This window comes from Tachyglossus aculeatus, chromosome X1 (assembly GCF_015852505.1).
Source record: "Tachyglossus aculeatus isolate mTacAcu1 chromosome X1, mTacAcu1.pri, whole genome shotgun sequence".
NCBI lineage: Eukaryota > Metazoa > Chordata > Mammalia > Monotremata > Tachyglossidae > Tachyglossus > Tachyglossus aculeatus.
In genome coordinates, this window is record NC_052101.1 from 133,765,461 (window position 1) to 133,791,689 (window position 26,229).

Genomic DNA, 26,229 nt, shown 5'->3' on the forward strand with positions numbered 1-26,229 from the left:
GGCTACAAAAGGAATTATGGAAGATAATAAGAGCCAGGGACTCTCTCGTGGTAAAGTCTCTTCGGTTATGTTTCTTGAACCAGTTTTTGTATTTCTTGTCCGTGTAGTTTCTGTTTAGTGCCATTAGGTAGGTCTCCCTCTCTCCAGTCTCTCACCCCTTCAGTCTATATACTAGAATATGAATGATGATTCCTCATAACGTGGTGTCTTTTAGACTATCCGACCAATCTACACGGAGCCCCTGAATGCCACGTTGGTGTTGGTAGCAGAAAGGTGTTCCTTGCACCTTATCCTCTAGAGCCACCTACCCGCCCTTCCTAATCCACAGTTCCCCCACTACTCATCATCACCTCCACTTTACCTCCATTCTTATCTCCATTCCCTCATCCCCCACTACTCATCATCACCTCCACTTTACCTCCATTCTTAACTCCATTCCCTCAAAGCCTCCCCCAGCGCCATCACCCCGCAGACTCATTCTCCCGTCTACACACACACACACATGCGTGCACACACACACACACACACACACCATCCTCCTCACCAGTTGGCCTCAATCGTAATCCCCTAATGCTTATGTGCCTAAATAGAAGTGATCAGGGAAATCCATTTGATTGAAGTAGCTCAACAGCAAAATTACTACTTTCTCTGATTTTTTATTTGATTTTGGAACAGACTGCATCACATAATTTAAAAACACCATTTTTGTAGCAGTTATTTACCTGAAAGGTAGAGTCCCCCACCTCAGGAGGTCTCTTAGCTGAGTATTTTCTGTTTCTCTCAGAGATAATATGCCAGAGGAGCAAAACCTCCGTAGATTAAAAGGTTCATTGTCAGTGGGGGAAACAGGGACGGTGTTCATTAACTGCGTTGTCTTTTCTTTCTTTCTTTGTTTTGAAACAGCTGAGACTGATGTAGATGCACTGCTGAAGTGCATTAAGCAGCAACTAAACAACAGTCTTCCTGTAAAGAATGCTTTGCTCTCTATTGTTTCGATGTGTCAGGAAAACAGTAAGACGATTCACTTAAATTTCATGTGGGGTTCTGTCTATTTTACATTGCAAGATCTCCTGATGCAAAAAAGTATAATTCTCTGTTTTCCAAGACATTGGCAGATCCTTTTCTTTTCTTGCCTCTGCAAAAAACGAGGGTTCCTGAATTTGAATAGGTGCGAAGGAGAGGCTTTTTTTCTGTAGGAATTTGGGATAAGGTAGACTCTGAGCCCCTATGAGGGACCGGGACTGTGTCCAATTTGATTATCTCGTGTGTGCTCCTGTACTTCCCCAGGGTTTGGCACAGAGGAAACGCTTTGTAAGACCATCAGTATTATTCCGGACGAATGGAGTGTCTGTTCCTCTGTTAGTTGGGGAGGGATGTCAGTAGAGTCAAGTGTTGTGGGAGAGCAAGCATCTTAGGTGTCCTTGAGGCGGGTACGGGTCCCCAAACATTTTCATCCAACCTACTGATCTACTCGTAATGATGGTAATAACCAATTGTATCTATTAAGCATTCACTGCGTGCAGGGCACTGTACTAAGCGCTTGTGCGAGTGCAATCTAACAGAGTTGTTAGACACATTCCCGGCCCACAGAGAGCTCATGGTCTAATGGGAATAGTGGTATATTTTAAGTGCTTACCATGAGGGGCGAGACCTGGGTTCTAAACCTAGCTCTGCCACTTGCCTGCTATGTGACCTATTCAAACAATCAATCCATCAATCAGCGATATTTATTGAGGTCTTACTCTGCGCAGAGCACTGTACTAGGCACTTGGGAGAGTACGGTATAACAGAATTAACAGACATGTCCCTTGCCCTTAAAGAGCTTACCTTCTAGAGGTGGAGTGACCTGGGGCAAATCACTTTACTTCAATCTGCCTCAGTTTCCTCATCTATAAAATGGTGATTCCATACCCATTCTCCCTCCTGCTTAGACTTTGAAACCTGTATGTGACAGGGACCGTGTCCGATGTGATTGTCTTGTGTCTAGCCTAGTGCTAGTACAGTGTTTGGAACATAATAGGTGCTCACCAAATGATCGCAGTGATCATTATTGTCATTATGACGATGATCATAATAATAATTTTGCTTTCTAACACTCTACTCTTTGCTGGGATAGGTACAAGACAATCAAATCAGACCTGATTCCTGTCCCACCTGGGGCTCTCAGGGTAAGGTGAAGGGAGCTGTGGGTGACTCAGGGTTGCGCTGCTCCATTCCACCCCTCTTCATTCTCCGGGCCTTGTGTGCAGTTCCCAGTTCCCCTCCTCTGCTCAGCCAGATGCCTTGTTGCTTCTGGGTGCTCCTCTGGGCTTCCGTTGAGGAGGAATTGTACTTTCCCTGTGGTAGAGAGGAGCCAGGCGGTAGTCTGTATATATGTATATATGTTTGTACATATTTATTACTCTATTTATTTATTTACTTTACTTGTACATATATATTCTATTTATTTTATTTTGTTAATATGTTTGGTTTTGTTCTCTGTCTCCCCCTTCTAGACTGTGAGCCCACTGCTGGGTAGGGACTGTCTCTATATGTTGCCAACTTGTACTTCCCAAGCGCTTAGTACAGTGCTCTGCACACAGTAAGCACTCAATAAATACGATTGCTTGATTGATTGATTAGTCAGATAAAGCCAGAAACTTCGATGCCATCTGTAGGGCGACAAACCAGGAACCAGAGTGAGAGGCACACACTGAGGGGGGTACTGGAATTCCTGGGTTCTACAGAGGAGGTGAGGGAGAAAACAAAGAGGAAGTGGAGAAAGAGAGGCTAACTGAATGACTAAGAGAGCTAGAGAAAATGAGGGATGTAGTAGCCGGGTTAGATGGAGACTTGCCTGGATTACAGGTAGAGGGAAAAATTGTGATATATATTAAGCGTTTACTGTGTCTCAAGCATTGCACTAAGCTCTGGGGGTGGATTCCAGAGAAACCGGTCGGGCACATGTGGACGAGGGGACAGATAGGGAGAAGAGGGAAAACAGGGAGAACAGGAGGGAGAAATGAATCCCCATTTCACAGATGAGGAACGTGAGGCATGGAGAAGTTTAGGCACCTTTCCCAAAGTCCCACAACATGCGAGTGCGAAGCCGGGAATAGAACCCAGTTCCTCCGAATTCCTGGCCTCTGCTCTTTCTGCTGGACCCTGCTGCTTCCCTGTTAGCGCTGGCAAGAGTGGGGGAAATGGGAGAGTTCATGAGAAATAAAGGAGGGAGAGTGAAGATGTTGTGTTTTCTAAGCTGGGGAAGTTATGATCAGAGTGGGGCAGAGGTCGGTGGTGGGGCTGCTGATAAGGAGTGACAGACATCTTCACTGTAGGGTTTGATCCCCCCAACCTTGTTGCCGGGTATCCTTCCCTCCCTGATGCTTCTGGGCCACCCCCATTCTCAGGAGAGTGATGGAAGGATCCCGAAACTGCTGAAAGAAAGGGTGTGACTGCTTGCATCTTCAGAAGAATTCAGAAACCTTGTTTGAGCTTGCCTTCTGTTTACAAATCCTGTAGGCAATGCAAGTGTTTATTTTCATGATATTGGTGTTTTGAAGATGGTACGTGACCTTGCAAGGTTAGAGGTGCCCAGCAAATTTAAAGAAGTCACCCTGTATACATTAGGAACTCTGGCCAATTCTAATGGTAAGATAGATTGTTTGGATCCAATAGTGCATACTAATTTCCCTTTCGAGCCATTTTTGTCTTCTCTATTCTCCACATTTTTGCATCCAGATTTTATCTACCGGCTGTATTGATCCCCAAACAAATAACCAAAGTAGTTTTTAACTAACAAACCCTGCATTGGTCTGTGTGATTTACTGGTGGGCAATGAATATGTACTGAAAACACAGTTTTCATATTAAATCTGCTTGAAATGAAATTGAAATTTTGGTCGGTCAGCTCGAACTGATTAGTGAGCTTCAGAGGCACTGTAGTTATCCGTCTGAATGCAGGTTCCACGTAGTTTAAAACTCAGATGATTAGAAATGATTTTGACTTCAAAATCGTTAACGTCGTGTTTATGGCACTCACTATCCCCTGAACGTGTAAAGTTACCGAAGGAATGTAGAAAAACAGCCCCAGTGTCAAAATTGTCAATGTCAAAATGTCAATGTCAATGTCAAAATGGGATTTATGGAGTGCTTCCTATGGGCAGAGCACTGTAGTAAGTTCTTGGGAGAGTACAACGGAGTTGATAGACTCACTCCCTGCCCACCATGAGCTTACAGACGAGAGGGGGATGCAGCCATTCATATGAATAAGTAATTTATGGTATATAATTTATTGATATGTACATAAATTCTGTAGGGTTGAGGGTGGAGCGACTATCAAATCCCCAAAGGTCACCGATCCAAGTACCTAAACAATGCAGAAGGGAGAGGGAACTGGGGAAAAGAGGGTTTCATTGGGGTTAGTCCTGTTGGCAGAGCTGTGAGGTGAGTAAGGCTTTGAAGGTGGGGAGAGCGATCTTCTGGTGCATGTGGCGGAGGAAGGAGCTCCAGGCAAGCCGGAAGACGTGGGAAAGGGGTCGGGGACAAGATAGAGGGAGATCCGGTCACAGTGAGTAAGCTGGTGCAAGGGGAGGGAAGCCCGCGATCTGGGCTTGATTCGATCATATTTAAGGAGTGCTTACTGTGTGCAGAGCTCTGTACTAAGTGGTTGGTATTAAAGAGGCAATTTTCCCCAGGTAACTTCATTTTGAGGGCAGAAAGACCCCATGTTGAAGTGAGAATTGTGTGCACCTGATGGCGAAGGAAATGCCCAGTTCTGTTGGAGTGGGTTAGATGTGACTCATTTGCTCTGGATTATGGTCGCACTGGCTTTATACTGTGCACACTTCGATGGGAGCCACAGAAAATTGGCCCATTTTCTGAGGTGCAAGTTTTTAATTTGTTAATTTTGTTTTTAAAAGTATTTGTGCTTTTTAAGAGCCACTCTTGTGACTTTTGTTCTTGTTTCAGTCGTCTGTCAGCAAAGTCTCTGTACTCCCGAATTGTTTAATGAAATGCTGACGCTCATAGTTGACAAGCAGTCCAGCATGGATTTGCAAACAGTCTCTATCACCGTTCTGTTGGGCCTGGTTACAAAGAACAGTAAGTGTGGATTTTCCTTTCTCCAAGAAACATGAATATTTTGGTGTCTGTTTGATATGGTCCATGTACTTGAACAGCTCTTCTCAGTCCTTTTAATCCAATTTCCACTGAAGCCATCTGAAAGGTGTGCGTATGCGCATCTCCAGTTAGTAAAAAGTTCTGGATTTAGTGGGGGCATAAAGTGAAATCCAGGTGCTTTTGGTTGTTAAATGTTTTAGAGCTGTCCGTGTTGAAAAGCAGTAAAGTGCTGACATTCCTGCCTCCAGTCTCTCCCCACTACAGGCCGTACTTCACTCGGCTGCCCGGATTGGTTTCAAAAAAGGAGCCCCCCAAACCATGAAACATTCGATTCAAGCCGTCACGCTCCTCAACGACCTCTGATGGTTGTCCATTCCTCTCTGCATCTAACAGAAACTCCTTATCACGGGCTTACCTTACCACCATTAGACTGAGAGCCTTCTTTTCCCCTCCTCCCTTGGTACCTCGCTGATCTCGTACTAGAAGTCAGCCCATACGCTTTGCTCACCTATCTGTAATTTTTTAAATGTCTGACTCCCCGAGTTGTTTGTAAGCTCCTCGAGGAAGGGGGCATGCCTGCCTCTCGATTGTACTCTCCCAAGCGCTCAGTACTGTGCTGTGCATACCGTAAGCGCTTAATAAATACCATTGATAGATTGACATCCTTTTGAGTGTAACATTCAGATGGCATATTGCCCTGGTTATTTTCTTTGACTGACATAATTGGATGGTAGCTCGAAATTCTAAGTAATCAATCAATCAATCAATCAGTCAGTGGTATGTGCAGAGCATTGGACTAAGTGTTTAGGAGATTACAGTACAGCAGAATTAGCAGACACATTCCCTGCCCATTAATTAGTTTACAGTCCAGAGAGGGAGCCAGACATTAATATAAATACACGATTTATTAGTAAATGATTTAAAGATATGTCCCTAAGTGTCATGGGGTTGGGAGGACGTGGAGGGGGAGGATGTGGGAAAGCAGTCGGTGGCGAAATGGCGGGCACAGTGAGTAAGCTGGCACTAGAAGGGCAGAGTGTGGTGCGGGCTGGGCTGGTGTAGGAAATCAGTGAAGTGAGGTAGGAGGGGACAAGCTGATTGCGTGCTTTAAGCCGAAGGTAAGGAGTTTCTTTTTGATGTGGAGGTAGATGGGCAGCTATTGCAGATTATTTAAGAGTGGGGAGATTTTTTTGAAAAATGTCCCGGGTGGGAGAACAAAGTGAGATTTGGAGTGTAGAGAGACAGGAAGCAGGGAGGTCAGCGAGGAGGCAGATGCAGTAGTCCAGGCGAGGTAGGATAAGGACTTGGATCAGTTTGGATGGAGAGGAAAGGGCAGACTTTAGCAACGTTGCTGACAGGATTTGGTGACAGATTGAATCTGGAGTGGGGAGAGACAGGGGGCTGGGAGGTCAGCAAGGAGGTTGTTGTGGTAATCCAGGCAAGATAGGATGAGTGATTGCATTAACTCGGTAGCAGTTTGGATGGAGAGGAAAGGGCAGATTTTAGCGATGTTGTGAAGGTGGGACTGACAGGACTTGGTGACGAATTGCATATTCATTCATTCATTCACTCAATCGTATTTATTGAGCATGTGGGTTGAATGAGAGAGGGGAAGCGATCAGAGGAAGGTGACTGATGGCACATGATGGGGGTGGGGGCGGGGGTTAGGGCGTAAGGGCAAGATTGCCCGGAGCTGCAGCAGTTGATCTGTAGCCCCAGTGTCCAGTGCAGGTTCTTTTAGTTGGTGGGAACTCAGCAGGTCCCAGCTTAGCGAGTCATTAACGAGTCATTAAAGCGGCTGTCCAGAGTGAATGGGAAAGCGCCCTTAAGGTCTTTAGTAGTCGATGGGTGATAGTTGACCATTGTTATCTCCTCGGTGAGTGGCTGTCCTGCTTCTTTGGAGGGTTATCCAGGTACCGAGGGGTGGGGGTTGTGGGGGGATTGGTGATTCCTTCTGCGTGCAGTCCCAAATCCTGGGTGCACGGATGGGAGGTATTGAGGGTGACCCTGTCTCCCCTCTGTCGGCGTAGTTCTGTTCAATCATTCACTCGTATTTATTAAACGTTTACTGTGTGCAGGGCACTGTACTAAGCCCTTGGGAGGGAACACTACGACAATCAACAGTGACAATCCCTGCTCGCGACAAGCTCAGAGTCACAGATCTAGACCCCCGGTGCTCGGGGGTGGGCGCGGGGGGCAGAGGGCAGGGCTCTCTTTCCTTTGGGCAGTCCCAGGCCTCCGGTGAGTGGGGCTGGGGGAATGACTACGTCCCGCCCCTTGTTCAGACCTCAGGCACCCTTGTGCTGAGGGGGACCCGTCCCCTGAGGCGTGATCCTAGACCTCCAGTGTGAGAAAAGAGGGCGGAGGGCCCGGCGTCCCTTCTTTATGTTGCAGTCCTAGACCCCCACAGGCATGGAGGGGACTCCGGGGGCGAGCGGGCTGTCAGCGACCCTTCCTTATCGTGCGTGGGTCTGGCGGGGTTGCCCCACCTCGGACCTCTGGCGCCGTAGCCGCTGTCTCTCGCAGCCCTCTGGCAGTCCTGCTGCCAATTGCCGCCGTCTTATAGATGAAGCCTTAAAAGTTAAGTAGATACAGAGTTAAAATTCATTTCTTTATAAAAATCAGAAATGAGTTCCACAAGTTCACTGAATTATGTACTTTTTGAATAGGAACAGTATACAAAATGAACTTTGTCATGTACTGAAAAATTACTTCTGCTGTTGCCATATCAGTATTTGTCGTTCAGTGCCACATCACTCCACCCTTAGTTTTTTCACAACTGCTAAGTGAGCTGCACTGTATTTTCTAAGATCAAACGTCTGGTAAGAGTTGGTTGAATCACTGAGGACTTACATAAATTCTTATGAGAAACAGTGAGGCCTAGTGGAAAGAGCACGGGTTTGGGAGTGAGGTGACCTGGATTCGAATCCCGGATCTGCCACTTTGGGCAGGTGATTTAAAATCTCTACGCTTCAGTTACAACATCCACAAAATCGAGATTCAATACCTGCTCTCCTTGTACTTAAAACCGTGAGGCCCCATATGAGACCTTATTATCTTGTATCTCCCCAAGCGCTTAAGACAGTGCTTGACACATAGTAAGTGCTTAACAAAATACTATTATTATTATTATCTGATATATATGTATATATATATATATAACCAATTGTGGGTTATTTTTAGGTACTGGACAAATGCTTTTGAGAGAAACAGGCTGTATTGCTGTTATGCAAAAGTTATTCAGGTAAACAGCAAGGAAACTAGTCTTTGGTCAAGATAGTAAGAAACAAAGGTTTGTAAATTTAACACATTTTGACCACTTTAATTGCTTGTTTCCTAATAGGGAAAATTTCACAAAATCTGAAATTGATTCCTCGAATGAAAGCTTTAAGGAAAAATATCCCCTGTGGTATGCAGTGTGCAATACTCTGAGTGCAGCTGTCAACAATCCTAAAAATGGTAATTATTGTAAATGTTCCACGGCATTTGTGGCCAGTGAAATGAACATAACAAAAATGAGAAACTCCGTGAATTGTTGACAGTTGAGTTTTTCCAATAGAGCGTCTGTGCAAAGTCAAACTTACCCGCTTCAGGTATGGTTTCTTTTCTTGTCAGAGGAAAATCAGAAAATTTGCTGTTCCATTTTGCCGCATGTACAGACCTTGTTCGAGGCACGTATGAAGCCTGAGATCATTCATCCTATTTGCCTGTTTATTGGACACCTAGTGCATGGAAACCATACGTATCGATTATTTAATATTTGAGATGCATTTTAGGAGAACCATTGTCGCAGAATAATTAGTATACTCGATTCCCTCCATTGTTGGACTTTCTCTCCGATAGACCTGACCCGATTGGTGGTATCAACTTCTCAGTGCTTTATAGAGTATGGTGCACTGACGGTTCACACCCAATGTAAATAAAGTCGCTGTGCCAGTATTCCTTGGGGAGCATGAAAACAAGATGAGTTTCCTCTTCTCCCATTCCCTTCCTTCGACATAGCTCTTGTACTTGGATTTGCACTCTTTATTCATTCCTTTCTCATGTGCACAGCAGTTACGTACACATTATTTATTTATTTATATCAAAGTGTGTCTTCCCCCTCTACACTGTTAGGTCTCTTTGGGCAGGGAATGTGTCTACCAACTCGATTTTATTGTCCTTCCCCAAGCGCTTAGTACAGTGCCCTGTGTAAAGTAAGCACTCAATCAATTCAGTTGATCCCGACTGAATTACTGCATCAGCCTCCTCTCTGATCTCCCATCCCCCTGTCTCTCCCCACTTCAGTCTATACTTCAGGCTGCTGCCCGGATCATCTTTGTGCAGAAACGCTCTGAGCATGTTACTCCCCTCCTCAAAAATCTCCAGTGGCTACCAGTCAACCTACACATCAAGCAAAAACTCCTCACTCTCGGCTTCAAGGCTCTCCATCGCCTTGCCCCCTCCTACCTCACCTCCCTTCTTTCCTTCTACAGCCCAGCCCGCACCATCCGCTCCTCTGCCACTAACCTCCTCGCTGTGCCTCGTTCTTGCCTGTCCCGCCATCAACCCCCGGCCCACGACCTGGCCTGGAATGCCCTCCCTCCGCACATCTGCTAAGCTAGCTCTCTTCCTCCCTTCAAAGCCCTACTTAGAGCTCACCTCCTCCAGGAGGCCTTCCCAGACTGAGCCCCCTCCTTCCTCTCCCCCTCCCCCCATCCTACCTCCTTCCCCTCCCCACAGCACCTGTATATATGTTTGTAAAGATTTATTACTCTATTTATTTTACTTGTACATATTTACTATTCTATTTATTTTATTTGGTTAATATGTTTTGTTTTGTTGTCTGTGTCCCCCTTCTAGACTGTGAGCCTACTGTTGGGTAGGGACCGTCTCTATATGTTGCTAACTTGTACTTCCCAAGCTCCTAGTACAGTGCTCTGCACACAGTAAGTGCTCAATAAATGCGATTGAATGAATGAGTGAATGAATTCAGTTGATGGATTGATTGATGGGTTCGATGCATTTCACTGAAAAGTCTGGATAAATCATAAAATAGAGTGAGGTCAGGTTATCGAACCTACTTAAGAAGCTTAATCCATCCATCAGTGGTATTTATTGAGCTCTTCCTGTGTGCAGAGCGCTGGACTGAGTACTTGGGGGAGTGCAGTGCAACACAGTTGGTGGACAGGTTCCCTACCCACACTGAGCGTATAGTCTAAACGGAAAATCTGATTTCCAAATGCCAGCCAAGGGAATTCTAAGGAAAAGCCAGAAAGGGAAAATTCAAGTCCACCGAGAAGCATGGATCAAGCGATAGAACACCCCATTTCCTAGGTCCTCTTGATCTAAGGCCTATCAATCAGTGATATTTATTGGGTGCTTGCTATCCATCAATCGATGGTATTTATTGAGCACTTAGTATGTGCAGAGCACTATACTAAGCGCTTGGGAGAGTACAGAACAACAGAATTAACAAAAGATGCGTTCCCTGCCCATAAAGAGCCCGGGCTTTGGAGTCAGAGGTCATGGGTTCAAATCCCGGCTCCACACTTGTCAGCTGTGTGACTTTGGGTAAGGCACTTTACTTCTCTGGGCCTCAGTTACCTCATCCGTAAAATGGGAATGAAGACTGTGAGCCCCCCGTGGGACAACCTGATCACCTTCTAACCTGATCACCCTAACGCTTAGAACAGTGCTTCGCACATAGTAAGCGCTTAATAAATGCTATCATTATTATTATTATAACGACCTTACAGTGCAGAAGAGGAGACAGACAGTGATATAAATGAATGAGTTACTGATATGTACATAAATGCTATGGGCCTGAGGGAGGGGTAGGTCTTTAATATACCATTATTTTTCTCATTTGCGTTTGAATACAACATTCCCTGCTTTTCCACCCGTTGTGGGAAACATTTTGCATGAGAAGAGGTTTCTACAACAAACCGATTAAACATTGAATGGTATTTATTGAACAGAGCACAGTACTGAACACTTTGGAAAGTTCAGTACAACAGAGTTGGCAGGCGCGATCCCGCGATTCCTGCTCCCGCTCCCTGACCCCCCTTAGCTGGTTCACCCTACTCCAGAACATAATAGTTTGTATCTGCTCTCTGTGACATCATTATCTGCCTATTTGATTATTGCCATAGCATGTTAATCGTTAACGATCCTCTGTAATGCCATCGCCTACTTATATCATTGCTACTGTTTTATCGCTTCTGTATTTCAATTGTTAACTTCCCGCTGTGCGGTCATTTGCCCTGCTGACCTCACCGTGAACTATCAATTCCCTTGCTCCCAACTACCATTCCCACTCCTCACCTTCCCCTTCCCATCTCCCACCCAGCTTTTTCCCTCCCTTTCCCCCCCCACCACCGCTCCCCCTCACCCCCTTCCCAGGATCCCTCTGTACCAGCGCCAATCCTCAATTCCTCCATCCCAGCCCCCTCCCCACCCCATCCCAGTTCTCCTTTCCCATCGCCACCTCTCTTCCCACTCGCACCGCCTAGGCCCCCGCCAACTCATCCCAATCCAAACCCTCCCCACCCCTCGCACCCTTCCCCCTCCCTCCCCTCCCTCGACAGCTACTGCCAAGTGCGGCCTCTGGAACCCCCGCTCCATTACAAGTAAGCTCCCTTTCATCTTGGACCTATTCCTTGAGTGTTGAGAGCCGGGGTGTTGGAGAAGGGTCGGGGGGAGTGACTTTGGGGAGGTCAGACCTGATGGATTTAATTTTATTAATGAAGTAGGAGGCCAGATCGTTGGGGGTGAGGGAAGGAGGAGGGGGAGGAACCGGGGGCCTGAGAAGGGAGTTGAATGTACAGAAGAGCTGACGGGGATGATGGGCATGGGTGTCAATAAGGGAGGAGAAATAGTTTTGTCTGGCAGAGGAGAGGGCTGAGTTAAGGCAGGAAATGATAAACCTGAAGTGAACGAGGTTGGCATGGTTTTTAGACTTTCGCCAGCAGCGTTCGGCAGCTCGAGCATAAGAGCGAAGGAGGCGGACAGTGGCAGTGATCCAGGGCTGTGGGTTAGTGGTACGAGAGCGGTGAAGGGAAAGGGGAGTGAGTGAGTCTAGCTGAATAGAAAGGGTAGAGTTGAGCGCAGTAATCTGATCATCAAGATTGGGTAGAGAGGAGAGGGAGGCGATGTGGGGTGTGAGGTGCCCAGAAAGATGGATGGGGTCAAGAGAGAGGAGATCTCTGTGAGGGAGTAATATGAATTTACAGGGGAAAGGAGTGTGAGTGAGGAGGCAGGTGAGACGATTATGATCAGAGAGAGGGATTTCAGAGTTGGTGAGGCAGTGCAGCGGTAGGAGATGATGAGGTCTCTCGCTCCATCCCTTCTCCCCTCCTTAACTTCCATCTTCAACCGCTCACTCTCCACTGGTTCCTTCCCCTCTGCCTTCAAACATGCCCATGTCTCTCCCATCCTAAAAAAACCCTCTCTTGACCCCATCTCACCTTCTAGTTATCGCCCCATATCCCTCCTACCATTCCTTTCCAAACTCCTTGAACGAGTTGTCTACACGCGCTGCCTAGAATTCCTCAACAACAACTCTCTCCTCGACCCCCTCCAGTCTGGCTTCTGTCCCCTACATTCCACGGAAACTGCCCTCTCAAAGGTCACCAATGACCTCCTGCTTGCCAAATCCAACGGCTCATACTCTGTCCTAATCCTCCTCGACCTCTCAGCTGCCTTCGACACTGTGGACTGCCCCCTTCTTCTCAACACGCTATCTGACCTTGGCTTCACAGACTCCATCCTCTCCTGGTTCTCCTCTTATCTCTCCAGTCGTTCTTTCTCAGTCTCTTTTGCAGGCTCCTCCTCCCCTTCCCATCCTCTTACTGTGGGGGTTCCCCAAGGTTCAGTGCTTGGTCCCCTTCTGTTCTCAATATACACGCACTCCCTTGGTGACCTCATTTGCTCCCACGGCTTCAACTATCATCTCTACGCTGATGACACCCAGATCTACATCTCTGCCCCTGCTCTCTCCCCCTCTCTCCAGGCTCGCATCTCCTCCTGCCTTCAGGACATCTCCATCTGGATGTCTGCCCACCACCTAAAGCTCAACATGTCGAAGACTGAACTCCTTGTCTTCCCTCCCAAACCTTGCCCTCTCCCTGACTTTCCCATCTCTGTTGACGGCACTACCATCCTTCCCATCTCACAAGCCCGCAACCTTGGTGTCATCCTCGACTCCGCTCTCTCATTCACCCCTCACATCCAAGCCGTCACCAAAACCTGCTGGTCTCAGCTCTGCAACATTGCCAAGATCCGCCCTTTCCTCTCCATCCCAACCGCTACCCTACTCATGCAAGCTCTCATCCTATCCTGTCTGGACTACTGCATCAGCCTTCTTTCTGATCTCCCATCCTCATGTCTCTCTCCACTTCAATCCATACTTCATGCTGCTGCCCGGATTATCTTTGTCCAGAAACGCTATGGACATATTACTCCCCTCCTCAAAAATCTCCAGTGGCTACCAATCAATCTGCGCATCAGGCAGAAACTCCTCACCCTGGGCTTCAAGGCTTTCCATCACCTTGCCCCCTCCTACCTCACCTCCCTTCTCTCCTTCTACAGCCCAGCCCACACCCTCCACTCCTCCACCGCTAATCTCCTCACCGTACCTTGCTCTCACCTGTCCCGCCATCGACCCCCGGCCCACGTCATCCCCCGGGCCTGGAATGCCCTCCCTCTGCCCATCCGCCAAGCTAGCTCTCTTCCTCCCTTCAAGGCCCTGCTGAGAGCTCACCTCCTCCAGGAGGCCTTCCCAGACTGAGCCCCTTCCTTCCTCTCCCCCTTGTCCCGCTCTCCATCCCCCCCATCTTACCTCCTTCCCTTCCCCACAGCACCTGTATATATGTATATATGTTTGTACATACTTATTACTCTATTTATTTATTTATTTATTTTACTTGTACATATCTATTCTATTTATTTTATTTTGTTAGTATGTTTGGTTTTGTTCTCTGTCTCCCCCTTTTAGACTGTGAGCCCAATGTTGGGTAGGGACTGTCTCTATATGTTGCCAATTTGTACTTCCCAAGCGCTTAGTACAGTGCTCTGCACATAGTAAGCGCTCAATAAATACGATTGATGATGATGATGACCAAGTTGGTGAGTGGGTGAGGTGGGGTGGAGCAAGAGGTTGGCAGCGTCGAGGAGAGATAGAAGGCGGGCGGCAGAGGAGTCATCAGGGATACCCACGTGGATGTTGGAGCCTCCGAGGATCAGAGTGGGCATGGAAAAGAAGAGAAGGAAGATGAAGAAGGGGTCAAAATCGTTAAAGAAGTTGGAGGTGGGGCGGGGGGCGGGCGGTAGATTACGGCTACAAGAATCTGGAGGGGGTGGTAGAGGCGAATAATGTGGGCTTCAAAGGAAGGGAAGGAAAGGGAAGGGGGAGGAGGGATAGTGCGAAAGTGACATTGGGGGGCGAGAAGGAAACCGACACCTCCTCCTTTTCTGGTGAGTCTGGGGGAGTGGGAGAAGAAGAGGCCTCCACTGGAGAGAGCAGCAGAAGAGAGCGTGTCGTCCGGAGACAACCATGTTTCAGTTAGGGTGAGGAGGAGTAGAGAGCTGGAAAGCTGGAATAGCTCCAGGATGAAAGGGATCTTACTTAAAACGGAGCAGGGGTTCCAGAGGTCACACTTGACAGTAGCTGTCGAGGGAGGGGAGGGAGGGGGAAGGGTGCGAGGGGTGGGGAGGGTTTGGATTGGGATGAGTTGGTGGGGGCCTGGGCGGGGAGAGGCGGAAGAGGGGTGGTGATGGGAAAGGAGAACTGGGATGGAGTGGGGGCGGGGAGGATGGGAGGGAGGGGGCTGGGAGGGAGGAGTGGAGGATTGGCGCTGGTACAGAGGGATCCTTGGTAGGGGGTGAGGGGGAGTGGTCTTGGTGGGGGAGAGGGAGGGAAAGAGATGGGTGGGAGAGGGGAAGGGGAAGGTCAGGAATGGGAATGGCAGTTGGGAGCAAGGGAATTGAAAGTTCATGGTGAGGTCAGCAGGGCGAGTGATAGTACAGGAGGAGGTTAACAATTGAGATGCAGAAGTGATAAAACAGTAGCAATGATATAAATAAGCGATGGCATTGGTAGTTAACGATTAACATGCTATGGCAACGATAAAATTGGCAGATAATAATGTCACAGAGAGCAGATACAAGCTATTATCTGCTGGAGTAGGGTGGACCTGTTAAGGGGGTCAGGGAGCAGAGATACCTGGGGAGAGGAGTGAACAGCCAACTGGCGTGGGAGGGCTAAGTAGGTGCGAATGAGGTTGTCCAGAGATGTCCATCTCTGGGTCCAGGAAGTGGTGCCTCAGAAGATATATTGTTAGGACTCCCTATGCAGGTTCATACAATCCAGAAAGTAACAAAAGCATAGATTGGATTAAATGAAATAAAAGGAACAATCTCCATCAATTAATCTATCAAGGGTGTTTCTTGATCGCTTATCGTGTTCCATGCACCATACTTAGTGCTTGGGAGAGTGCAGTACAGCGCAATCGGTCCAGCTTCCAGTCCCAGGGTGGAGAGAAGTGCTCAAATAAATTACGGCCATATCCATAGGTGCTGTGGGGCAGAGGGTGAGGTGAATATCAAATGCTTAACAGCTACAGACCCAAGTGCCTAGGATGTACAGAAAGGAAGGGGGAGAAGGAGAAATTTGTGCTTAGTGGGGGAAGGCCTCTTGGAGGATATGTGATTTGAGTAAGGCTCTGAAGGTGGAAAGAGAAAATTGGCGGCCTGCTGACTCCAATATCAGTGAGTCGATTCCGTGGGATTCTCTGTTCAGTAGCCTGAACTGGATCATGCCATTAATTTGTACTAACAGGAAAGACACGTTTTTCTAATGCACAGGAAGAAAACTTACTTAGATGCACACGGAAAAATGTCATTTTAACACAGAAATTCTGTCCTAGAAATGTTAATGTAGTTATATCCATTTTGTAGGTGGATGCAGTAATCCCTTTGCATGATACAAAAAATATTGACTGTCCTGTAACTTTATTCTTGAAGCGTCGGTTCAGGAATTCTTCATATCTATTGATGGATTGGATGTTTTGACTAAAGTTCTTACCAAGTTGGTCGGAGATTCACGTCGGCATCTTTCTAGTGCTAAGATGGCCATAGCGGTGACAAGTGCCATGGGTAACTGCATTGCCCAAAATCGTAAGTGATTCCAATACTCGCATGCATAGTAGTCCAATGATTTCATTTTGTATGATTGTTCTTCTGTTAAGTACTTTATTTTAAAGAGGGGCCAACGACCCAAACCGCTCCCCTGCTCCCACCCAAACACACAATCGGTCTGGCTTTGGAAGCCGGGTACCTATGAGTAGAGCTGCCATCTGGTGACTCCTTTTCCTGTTGTTCCCTCTCCATTTCATCAGAACCCTTGGAAATTTTTCCATCCAATCTCCACTCTGGGGCACGGGGGCAGTTGCCCCCTTAACTGCCCTGGATTACTGCTTCTGTGTCCTGTTCCTCTGAGCCAGTCCTCTTCCCTCCTTAACTCCTCACACCTTTCCCATCCCTGTCAAAAGCACTAACTGTCATTTCTCGTCCCGTCCCCCATTCCCCACCACACCCCATCGATCGTAACACTGGAATCATCTTAGCTCCCACTTTCTGGATCTTTGCCCACATTGAAATCATCACTATGATCCATTGATTCTGTTTCGGTGTTATCTCACAGATCATCTCCTTCCCCTCCTTTGAACCAGTTACTGCCCCAGCCATACCGTGGTCTCAGTTTTTACCTTGAGAACCTCTTTGTTTGTCAGTCAATAGCGTTTATTGAGTAGGAATCGTTTGTCTTCCTTGGGAAGCAAAGGGAAAACTTTGTGACAACTAGCAACAATAAAAAGGGGCAAAAAAGTTAGTTCACAAATAGTTGAGAAGAAAGACACAACGCTATGATTGTAAGTTGCAGGCATATTGAAGAATGGATGGATAAGGGTAAATTGCTACTAGTCGAGAATGTTTCCATGTACTGAGTCGAATAAGCATAAGGGCCAAGTGCCGCTGTTGGATTTACAAAACTGGGGAAGCTTACTTAATCAGGAAAGGCCTCGGAGAGGAACCGGGAGCAGAGGGGAGCGTTCAGGAAAGGCTTGGAAGATGGGGAGAGCTCTAGTTGGGTGGGTTGGAAGGGGAAAGGAGTGTCAAGCAGGAGCAACGCTATGAGTAAGGGATCGAAGCAGAAGAGACAAAAATGAGGCCAAGTGAGAAAGAGAACTTGGAAGGAACGAAGACGGCAAGCTGGGGTGTAGTGTGAAACAAGAGTGGATGAGTAAGAGGGAGAATGCTTATGGCATGTCTTAAAAGCACATCCTTCCGGGACAAGGGTGTCCGATGGTGTCGTTGAACGTGATAAGACAGGTAGGTGGAAGAGCCCTCTGTAATAGTACCTTTGTATGCCTCGTGGAAGTATCTCAATGTCCACAACTCGATAGGAATCAGTGTGTCGTAGCGATGGCTCGACTAAATACTGGCAGAACAGCCCCCGAGACAAGCAGCTGTGCGGCAGCACCCGTGTGCTTAAGGAATCCTTTCTTCTCCGACGATTGCGGTCATTGAATGGTTCCAGTTTTGGAAAAGTTTGGGTTTTAACGCAGGGGGTAGCGGTCGGAATGCTCACAGGGAGGCAGAAGAGGACCTGAAATACCTCTACTTGTATTTTGTTTCTCACCCTGATGATTAAAATTTTTTTGTCTGTTATACTTACGTTTAAAAATATTTTACATTGCCAGCTCCTGGTAGTACAGTTCTTGCGAAGCATCATGTTGTGCCCAAACTTTTGAATTTGTTGTTTCTGGAGAATCTAGATTCTCAAGAGAAAGCCAGTGTTCTGGTTACCCTTGGACATTGTGTACAGACATGTGGTAAGTAGGCATATCATTGAGTGGTCTTGTTGAATACTTTTCCCATATTTATTCATATGTGTATATGAATGTGTGTGTGTAGCTGTATATATATATGTGTATATATATATGAATATTTAGAGAGAGAGAGTGTGTGTCTCTCTCTCTCTGTGTGTAGAGGTATCTACAACTCTTTCTTGCCTGAAAATGACACCTGTGCCTGTGACGTTCACTTGTGGAGATGACAGAAATATTGCTTCACTAAGGTTATTCTGATATAGATATCACAATTCATGTTTAGGAAGGAAATGATGATACTTCCTAGGATCCGGGCCAGTGATTTTTTTTACAATTTCAAGATTTAAAACTTTCTAGAGAAATAAAGACCTAAAAATGATTCTAAATTAAATGGTCAGCAAATGTATTTCCTTGTTTTCAGGTGATTCTGTTGTACGATTACTAGACCATATGTCAATATGGTCGTATGTCAATACTTGGGGGAGATGTGATTTGGTAAGGCTTTGAAGGGAGAGAGAGTGAACCATTGCATACGAGGGAGAGGGAGTTCCTTTTGCAGTTACGTTTCCAAATGATTTTGTCAAATGGAAACCCTCACAATATCAAGTTGACATTAGGCAACTTAAAGAATGCCTTTTGAATTTTCCTAAAGTTCTGATTAGCTGCTGTATAGGTCACTGATTTCCTGTTGGTTGTTAATTCTGCAGTGTTTGCACTGATTCCTATCGCAGTCCTGCCTGCAGCAGGAGAGGCAAGAATGAGGTGCAGGGATGTGGTTAGTTCAGGTGGAACGAAGTGTGCGAGCTGGAGTGAAGTGGGAGAAGAGAGTGGTTAAGTAGGCTAGAGGGAGCTGATTGAGTGCCTTCAAGGTGATGGCAAAGAGGCTCTGTTGTGAACGAACCGATCCTAAGACCACCCTGTAGTCAGCATAAATAAACACTGGCTGATCTTTGGGTCCCATACATTTAAAGAATGTACCTCTATGTATGAACAGGACAGGACTGATACCTCAGCACACAAGTAGTCATTTCTCCAGTTGTTATAGTTGGGGGAGTACTGAAAACGCTTCTCCAGGAGGGCTTTCCTGACTGTTTTTTCTTCTCTCCTGGTTCGATCCCAACCACCACCTCGGAACTTTTGCAGCCACCAGGAGTTTATCTACACAAAACCACCTGATGCACTTTTGTGCATCCCCTCCTACTTAAGCACTCATTCACTTGCATGTCCACTTTCCTTCTTCCGCCTGTTTTTTCCCCTGCTAGTTGTGTCTACTACTTCTATTGTATTCTTCCAAGCACTTCTTAGAATGCTCTGCATGCAAATAATAATAGTGATAATGCTATTTGTTAAGCACTTAATATGTGCCAAGCAATTTTCTAAGCACTGGGATAGATACAAAGTTATCAGGCTGTCCCACGTGGGGTTCGCAGTCTTAGTCCCCGTTTTACAAATGAGGTAACTGATGCACAGAGAAATTAAATGAGTTGCCCAAAGTCACACAGCTGACAAGTGGGGAATTAAGTACCAGTACCAGTTCTCCTCCCCCTTAGACTGTGAGCCTCATGTGGGACAGGGACTCCATCTGAGCTAATTATCTCATGTCAATCCAAGTGCTTCATATAGTGTCTGACCCATAGTAAGCGTTTAACAAATATGATTATCATTATTATTTCTTCTTATTATTATTGCCATCAGAATTATTTTCATAAATTCTTTGAGCTGGGTGCAGATGTCCTGCAAGAAAAGTGTTAGCGATTGATGGAAATATAGAAGACTCTAATGAACTTGATCATATTCTGCAGATCAAAATCTGTATCTCCTGTTCCAAAACTATGGCATCCAACGTATTCAAGACTCCTTCTCTGAATCTCATAGTGAAATTGTAAGCACCATTACTTCTTGTGTCCAGATCAGGCGTAATATGTGGGGTAAGTTAATTGTTGTCGTTGTCAAATTTATCCCAGATAATCTCAGCTTCATAAGGATGTGGTTCTTTTTCCATTAAAGACCCATGTGGTGTGCTTTAATCAATCAATCAATCAATCGTATTTATTGAGCGCTTACTGTGTGCAGAGCACTGTACTAAGCGCTTGGGAAGTACAAGTTGGCAACATATAGAGACTGTCCCTACCCAACAGTGGGCTCACAGTCTAGAAGGGGGAGACAGAGAACAAAACCAAACATATTAACAAATAAAATAAATAGAATAGATATGTACAAGTAAAATTAATAATAAAAAAATAGAGTAATAAATATGTACATATATACAGGTGCTGTGGGGAAGGGAAGGAGGTAAGACGGGGGGATGGAGAGGGGGGGCGAGGGGGAGAGGAAGGAGGGGGCTCAGTCTGGGAAGGCCTCCTGGAGGAGGTGAGCTCTTAGTAGGGCCTTGAAGGGAGGAAGGGAGCTAGCTTGGCAGATGTTGGGAGGGAGGGCATTCCAGGCCCGGGGGATGACGTGGGCCAGGGGTCGACGGCGGGACAGGCGAGAACGAGGCACGGTGAGGAGATTAGCGGCAGAGGAGTGGAGGGTGCGGGCTGGTCTGTAGAAGGAGAGAAGGGAGGTGAGGTAGGAGGGGGCGAGGTGATGGAGAGCCTTGAAGCCGAGGGTGAGGATTTTCTGTCTGATGCGCAGATTGATTGGTAGCCACTGGAGATTTTTGAGGAGGGGAGTAACATGCCCAGAGCTTTTCTGGACAAAGACAATCCGGGCAACGGCATAAAGTATGGATTGAATTGGGGAGAGACACGAGGATGGGAGATCAGAAAGAAGGCTGATGCAGTAGTCCAGGCGGGATAGGATGAGAGCTTAAACGAGCAGGATAGTGGTTTGGATGGAGAGGAAAGGGCAGATCTTGGCAATGTTGCGGAGCTGAGACCGGCAGGTTTTGGTGATGGCTTGGATGTGATGGGTGAATGAGAGAGCAGAGTCGAGGATGACACCAAGGTTGCGGGCTTGTGAGATGGGAAGGATGGTGCCGTCAACAGAGATGGGAAAGTCAGGGAGAGGGCGGGGTTTTGGAGGGAAGACAAGAAGTTCAGTCTTGGACATGTTGAGTTTTAAGTGGCAGGCAGACATCCAGATGGAGATGTCCTGAAGATAGGAGGAGATGTGAGCCTGGAGGGAGGGGGAGAGAGCAGGGGCAGAGATGTAGATTTGGGTGTCATCAGCGTACAGATAACAGTTGAAGCCGCGGGAGCGAATGAGGTCACCAAGGGAGTGATTGTAGATCGAGAACAGAAGGGGACCAAGAACTGAACCTTGGGGAACCCCCACAGTAAGGGGATGGGAGGGGGAGGAGGAGCCTGCAAAAGAGACTGAGAATGAATAACCGGAGAGATAAGAGGAGAACCAGGAGAGAGCAGAGTCTGTGAAGCCAAGGTTGGATAGCGTGTTGAGGAGAAGGGGGTGGTCTACAGTGTCGAAGGCATCTGAGAGGTCGAGGAGGATTAGGGTAGAATATGAGTCGTTGGATTTGGCAAGCAGGAGGTCATTGGTGACCTTTGAGAGGCAGTTTCCATGGAATATAGTGGACAGAAGCCAGACTGGAGGGGGTCGAGGAGAGAGTTGGTGTTGAGGAATTCGAGGCAGCCCGTGTACACAACTCGTTCAAGGAGTTGTCTTGAACTGTCTTTAGCCATGTACCCATGAGAGAAAGCAAATTTGTTCCAGTGGTGGATAAGAGAAATACAAGCTCATTTTATAAGCCAGCTTAGCTACCTTCTGGACTTGTCGACATAGAGGTAGAAGAAGTTTTCTCCCTGGGTAGCAGACAGGTAGACACTGCAGCATTTATCAGCTCTCCAGCTCTGAATCACCACTCTCAGGCCATTGAGAACCTCGTGACTTCATCATCATCATCATCAATCGTATTCATTGAGCGCTTACTGTGTGCAGAGCACTGTACTAAGCTCTTTGGAAGTACTAGTTGGCAACATATAGAGACAGTCCCTACCCAACAGTGGGCTCACAGCCCACAGCACCTGTATATATGTATATATGTTTATACATATTTATTACTCTATTTATTTATTTATTTTACTAGTACATATCTATTCTATTTATTTTATTTCGTTAGTATGTTTGGTTTTGTCTCCCCCTTTTAGACTGTGAGCCCACTGTTGGGTAGGGACTGTCTCTATATGTTGCCAATTTGTACTTCCCAAGCGCTCAGTACAGTGCTCTGCACACAGTAAGCGCTCAATAAATACGATTGATGATGATGATGATAAAAGGGGGAGACAGAGAACAAAACCAAACATACTAACAAAATAAAATAAGTAGAATAGATATGTACAAGTAAAATAAATAAATAAATAAATAGAGTAATAAATATGTACAAACATATATGCATATATACAGGTGCTGTGGGGAAGGGAAGGAGGTAAGATGGGGGGATGGAGAGGGAGACGAGGGGGAGAGGAAGGAAGGGGCTCAGTTTGGGAAGACCTCCTGGAGGAGGTGATCTCTCAGTAGGGCCTTTAAGGGAGGAAGAGAGCTAGCTTGGCGGATGGGCAGAGGGAGGGCATTCCAGGCCCGGGGGTCGATGGCGGGACAGGCGAGAACGAGGCACGGTGAGGAGATTAGCGGCGGAGGAGCGGAGGGTACGGGGTGGGCTGTAGAAGGAGAGAAGGGAGATGAGGTAGGAGGGGGCGAGGTGATGGACAGCCTTGAAGCCCAGGGTGAGGAGTTTCTGCCTGATGCACAGATTTATTGGTAGCCACTGGACATTTTTGAGGCTTGCCTCCTCATTCACATCCCCTCACTTCCCGTAGCTGTCCTTGGTACCCACGGAGGCCCCCAAACCAGCTCACCTCTCCCCTATTCTAAGAGAAACCTTCTCTGGGTCCCACCACACCCTCCAGCAGTCACCCCATCTTCCTGATCTCACCTGCATCTAAAGTCAGCTTGGGAGAGTACAGCAGAGCAAGCCAGACGTTCCCTCCCCTCAAGGAGCTGACATTCTCTTGGGGTAGACAGATGTACACAATCCGTACCAATAGTGGGAGCATTTGGCAGGATGAGGATCGGAGAGGGGAGTAGAGTGAAAGTTGGAATGAACAGTCAGATGGACCCTGAACTGTGCGTCTCTATACACATGTTAAGTAGGGGTGTAAACCCCTAGTGGCTTAGGCGTGGCTGTTGGGTCGCTCAAATTTGAAGTGTGGGGACTTAATCAGGGAAGGCATGATGGAGGGGAGGCAGGGTTTTAGGTGGGCTTTGAAGATGGGCAGGGCTGAAGACCTGTGGATTTGGCCGGGGAGGGAACTGGAGGTCAGGGGAAGAGTGTGAGCTGAGGGGATGGAGGCGAGAGAGTCAAGAATGAGGGACGGTTGGCTCGTGGGCAGGATAGTGGTGGATGGAGGAGACTGGAGATGGAGAAAGTTGGTAATGGCAAGGAGCCACTGATGGCTTGATGGGAAGGGAGATGGGCAGCCATTGGAGGGTTTTGAGGAGCTGTGGTGTGCTGAGCTATGGGTCACGAAGTTGATCCAGGTAGCAGTGGGCAGAATAGATTAAAGGGGGAAGATGCTGAAGGCAGGGAGACCAGGGCAGAGACGATCGGGACAGATGTTGATGCAGAGCGGTGTCAGGTTGGAGAGGAAGGGACACATCTAGGCAGTGTGTTGGAGGAAGCATGGTGGGATTTAGCAGTGTGGAGTGTCTCTGATACACTTTTGGAAAAACAGGTTAGTGGCCATAATCATTGGCTTATTTCCAAGAACAGGCATTAGGCATCTAAAATTGGGACTCCCAGTGAGGTCAGAAAATGAGGGAAAAATGCTCTCATCTGTGTTCTGTTAGCATTTTGAGTTGAAGAGAACATGAGAACTAAACGATTTGATACTCAATTTCTGACAGGTTAGTGACTTGGATCACAACACATCTGCAAATGATGAAACGGTTAAGGATTACCCTTGTCACCTTCCCTGTTTCCTTTAAGGAGGCTGTGTCCTTTACTCCCAACAGTATTTCGGAAGGGAAACTGGGATTCCATGACAAGGAATATGATCTAGGCTCAGTGTGTTATGTGCTGTTTTATGAATTGAAGTTTGGTGACATTTAAAGTGGTGGGTGGTCAGGTTTTGTGAACTACTTTTCATGACCATAAAGCAATAGCATTGAAACGTTTATAGTAATCTCCCAAGCCATTTTTTTTCCCCAATGTTACATATCTGAGCAATTACCCGTTAAAGAAGTCTCTCAGCTATTATGACCATCTGGGCGAGGGGGGCGGGGGGCGGGCAGGTGGATGGACGGATGGACAGGCGGGTCAGGGGGTACTGTAGATATGCAGATAGAGAAAGCCTTTCATCTTATATGTGTACGTAATGATTACAGAACAACCTGAAAATCGCTAAAGAAGATGCAGAAGAAAAAGTAGTCTCCATTTTGACTCGAGAAAAAAACCTGGAAAACCGTGGGAATTGAACTTCATGGTCTTACCGAGGAAGACTACAGTACACCTGGCCTATAAATACTACAAGCTAGATAAATTGAATGATATATAAATCCTGAAAGAGGTTTTGTGTCTGTGTGTGTCTGTGTGTAGAAAGTTTTAAAAAAGATAACCGTTCTTCGTTTTAAGTTGTGTTCTGCTGATCCCGGTTAGTTTCACTGTGATATTCAAATAGGGGGCAGTGATATTGTTTCCTAAAGGAGTCTGTGGTAGAATGAGTTCTGGAGACCTTTGTTTCCCTTGTTGAAGAAGCAGGCCAAAAAGGAAGAAACACACAGGTGTTGACTGCTTTTAACTGTTGGTTTTAGAATTTGCCTTTTGTTTTTTCTAAACTAAAGGATAAAGAAGGGTGGGGTCATTAAATGTTTCAATACATTTTTTGATGCTTTATTTGAATTTGCTTGTTAAAAAATGTTCCTAGTGAATGAAATCATTTGTGGAGTGTTAAAAATATCCTTTTTCCCAAGTCAGTAAGAGCATAACTTACTACCAGGGAGTGAGTTATGTACCGGGGAGAACGTAGCCCTTTGTTCCCTCGCAGTTGTGTCATCTCTAGCCTGATACACGGAAGAGAATGTAAGACACCTTTGATCAATAAGTGAAATTTTGTTGGTAACTTAAATGAGATGCCATTATTAAATAAAAAACGTTTGGCTTTTTTTCTGGAAAATCTACTGGAGTAGTCCTATTGAGTGTTTCTTTGCTCTTGAGTCATTTCTGAGTTGCAGGAACTGTACCTGTTCGACTTGCCCCTGCCCCCCATTATACATCGCTGGTTTTCTTACATTTTATATTATCATTCCTTTTATTCTATGGCCTCCCTTCCTTTCTGGTGTCCTGCCTTCATCACTGAAATACGTACACACGACATTACTTCTCTTCCCCGACTTGACAAGGAAAACCCTTAGTACACATAGGCTCAGGGCTCTTAAAGCTTTCGCGTCATCTGATACAAAAATACCACGGACACCGTATACACGATTTCACCTAAGCATGGCCGTCAGAAAGATGGTGTGGGAAACGCGGCTGCTTCTCCGAAGAATGGCACATGTATTCCTGTGTGTCACAGTTCCCTGAGGAATATGAGGCCCTTTGAGATGTAACCCGATTCCGAGCTTCTGAGCTTCTGGCTAAAACGAGCAAAATGGAAGCCACCACCTCTCTCTAATGGAGCATGTGCGAAGCCTGAAGCCGTTGCAGTGAAACGAGAACTACATAGTCAGTTGAATATCAAACATCTAATGGCGAGGTTCCTTAGAAAAGTGGATATGACAGGAGGCAAGTTCTTCTTTGAACTTGGGCCAGCCCTCTCCATCCTCCCCACGTTTGTTGTCCATTTACGCATTGTTGGGGTCTGTAAAAGAAACAAGTAGCAGCAACACAGCACAAAGTGTTTATTATTGCAATGGTAATGCAGATCTGTGTGGGTGAGGACAGTCAGAGCCTGTTGCCCTAAAATCGAGCTCAACCTCACCACCATACAGGCGGAAAGCGCAGTCTATCATAGTCCGTGGTGAGCCGGGCCTTTCTTTTCCCGCCACTTGGTGGGAACGACTGGAGGGCAGATCAGCTGTGAGTCCTCGTCTCTGACTGTTCGAATACTTCTGTCTCCCCAGCTTCTGACGAGGACCGATGGATGGCTCTCCGTTCTCGGTTTTCTGCTCATCCAGTGGATGGTGCATGATTTTCTGTTTCTTTCCCCATTTTTCTCTTTTTTCATAGATGGCAAATTTGGGCAAATGGCTGGGAGCCGGAGGGTGGGGCTGGGGCGGGGGCGGGGGCGGGCGGCCTATGCAAGGTT

General features: G+C 46.7%; 1 protein-coding gene across 1 annotated transcript; it reads left to right on the top strand.

Moving 5' to 3' along the window:
* LOC119919739 (telomere repeats-binding bouquet formation protein 1-like) lies at positions 1 to 25,045 on the top strand. The gene is made up of 11 exons (XM_038740399.1): positions 1 to 50; positions 904 to 1,011; positions 3,502 to 3,630; positions 4,950 to 5,081; positions 8,283 to 8,343; positions 8,443 to 8,558; positions 8,715 to 8,837; positions 16,104 to 16,256; positions 17,840 to 17,971; positions 19,771 to 19,896; positions 24,311 to 25,045. The coding sequence occupies exons 1-11, from the start codon at positions 17 to 19 to the stop codon at positions 24,328 to 24,330; spliced, it is 1,134 nt and encodes a 377-aa protein (XP_038596327.1). The 5' UTR covers positions 1 to 16; the 3' UTR covers positions 24,331 to 25,045.
* The last annotated feature ends 1,184 nt before the right edge of the window (positions 25,046 to 26,229 follow it).

Bases quoted from the DNA above. Each gene is read 5' to 3' on its own strand.
- LOC119919739 (XM_038740399.1), top strand. From the start codon at position 17: ATGGAAGATAATAAGAGCCAGGGACTCTCTCGTG. The intron at 51-903 runs GTAAAGTCTCTT...GTTTTGAAACAG, and splicing joins GAGCCAGGGACTCTCTCGTG to CTGAGACTGATGTAGATGCA. The intron at 16,257-17,839 runs GTAAGTGATTCC...TTACATTGCCAG, and splicing joins TAACTGCATTGCCCAAAATC to CTCCTGGTAGTACAGTTCTT.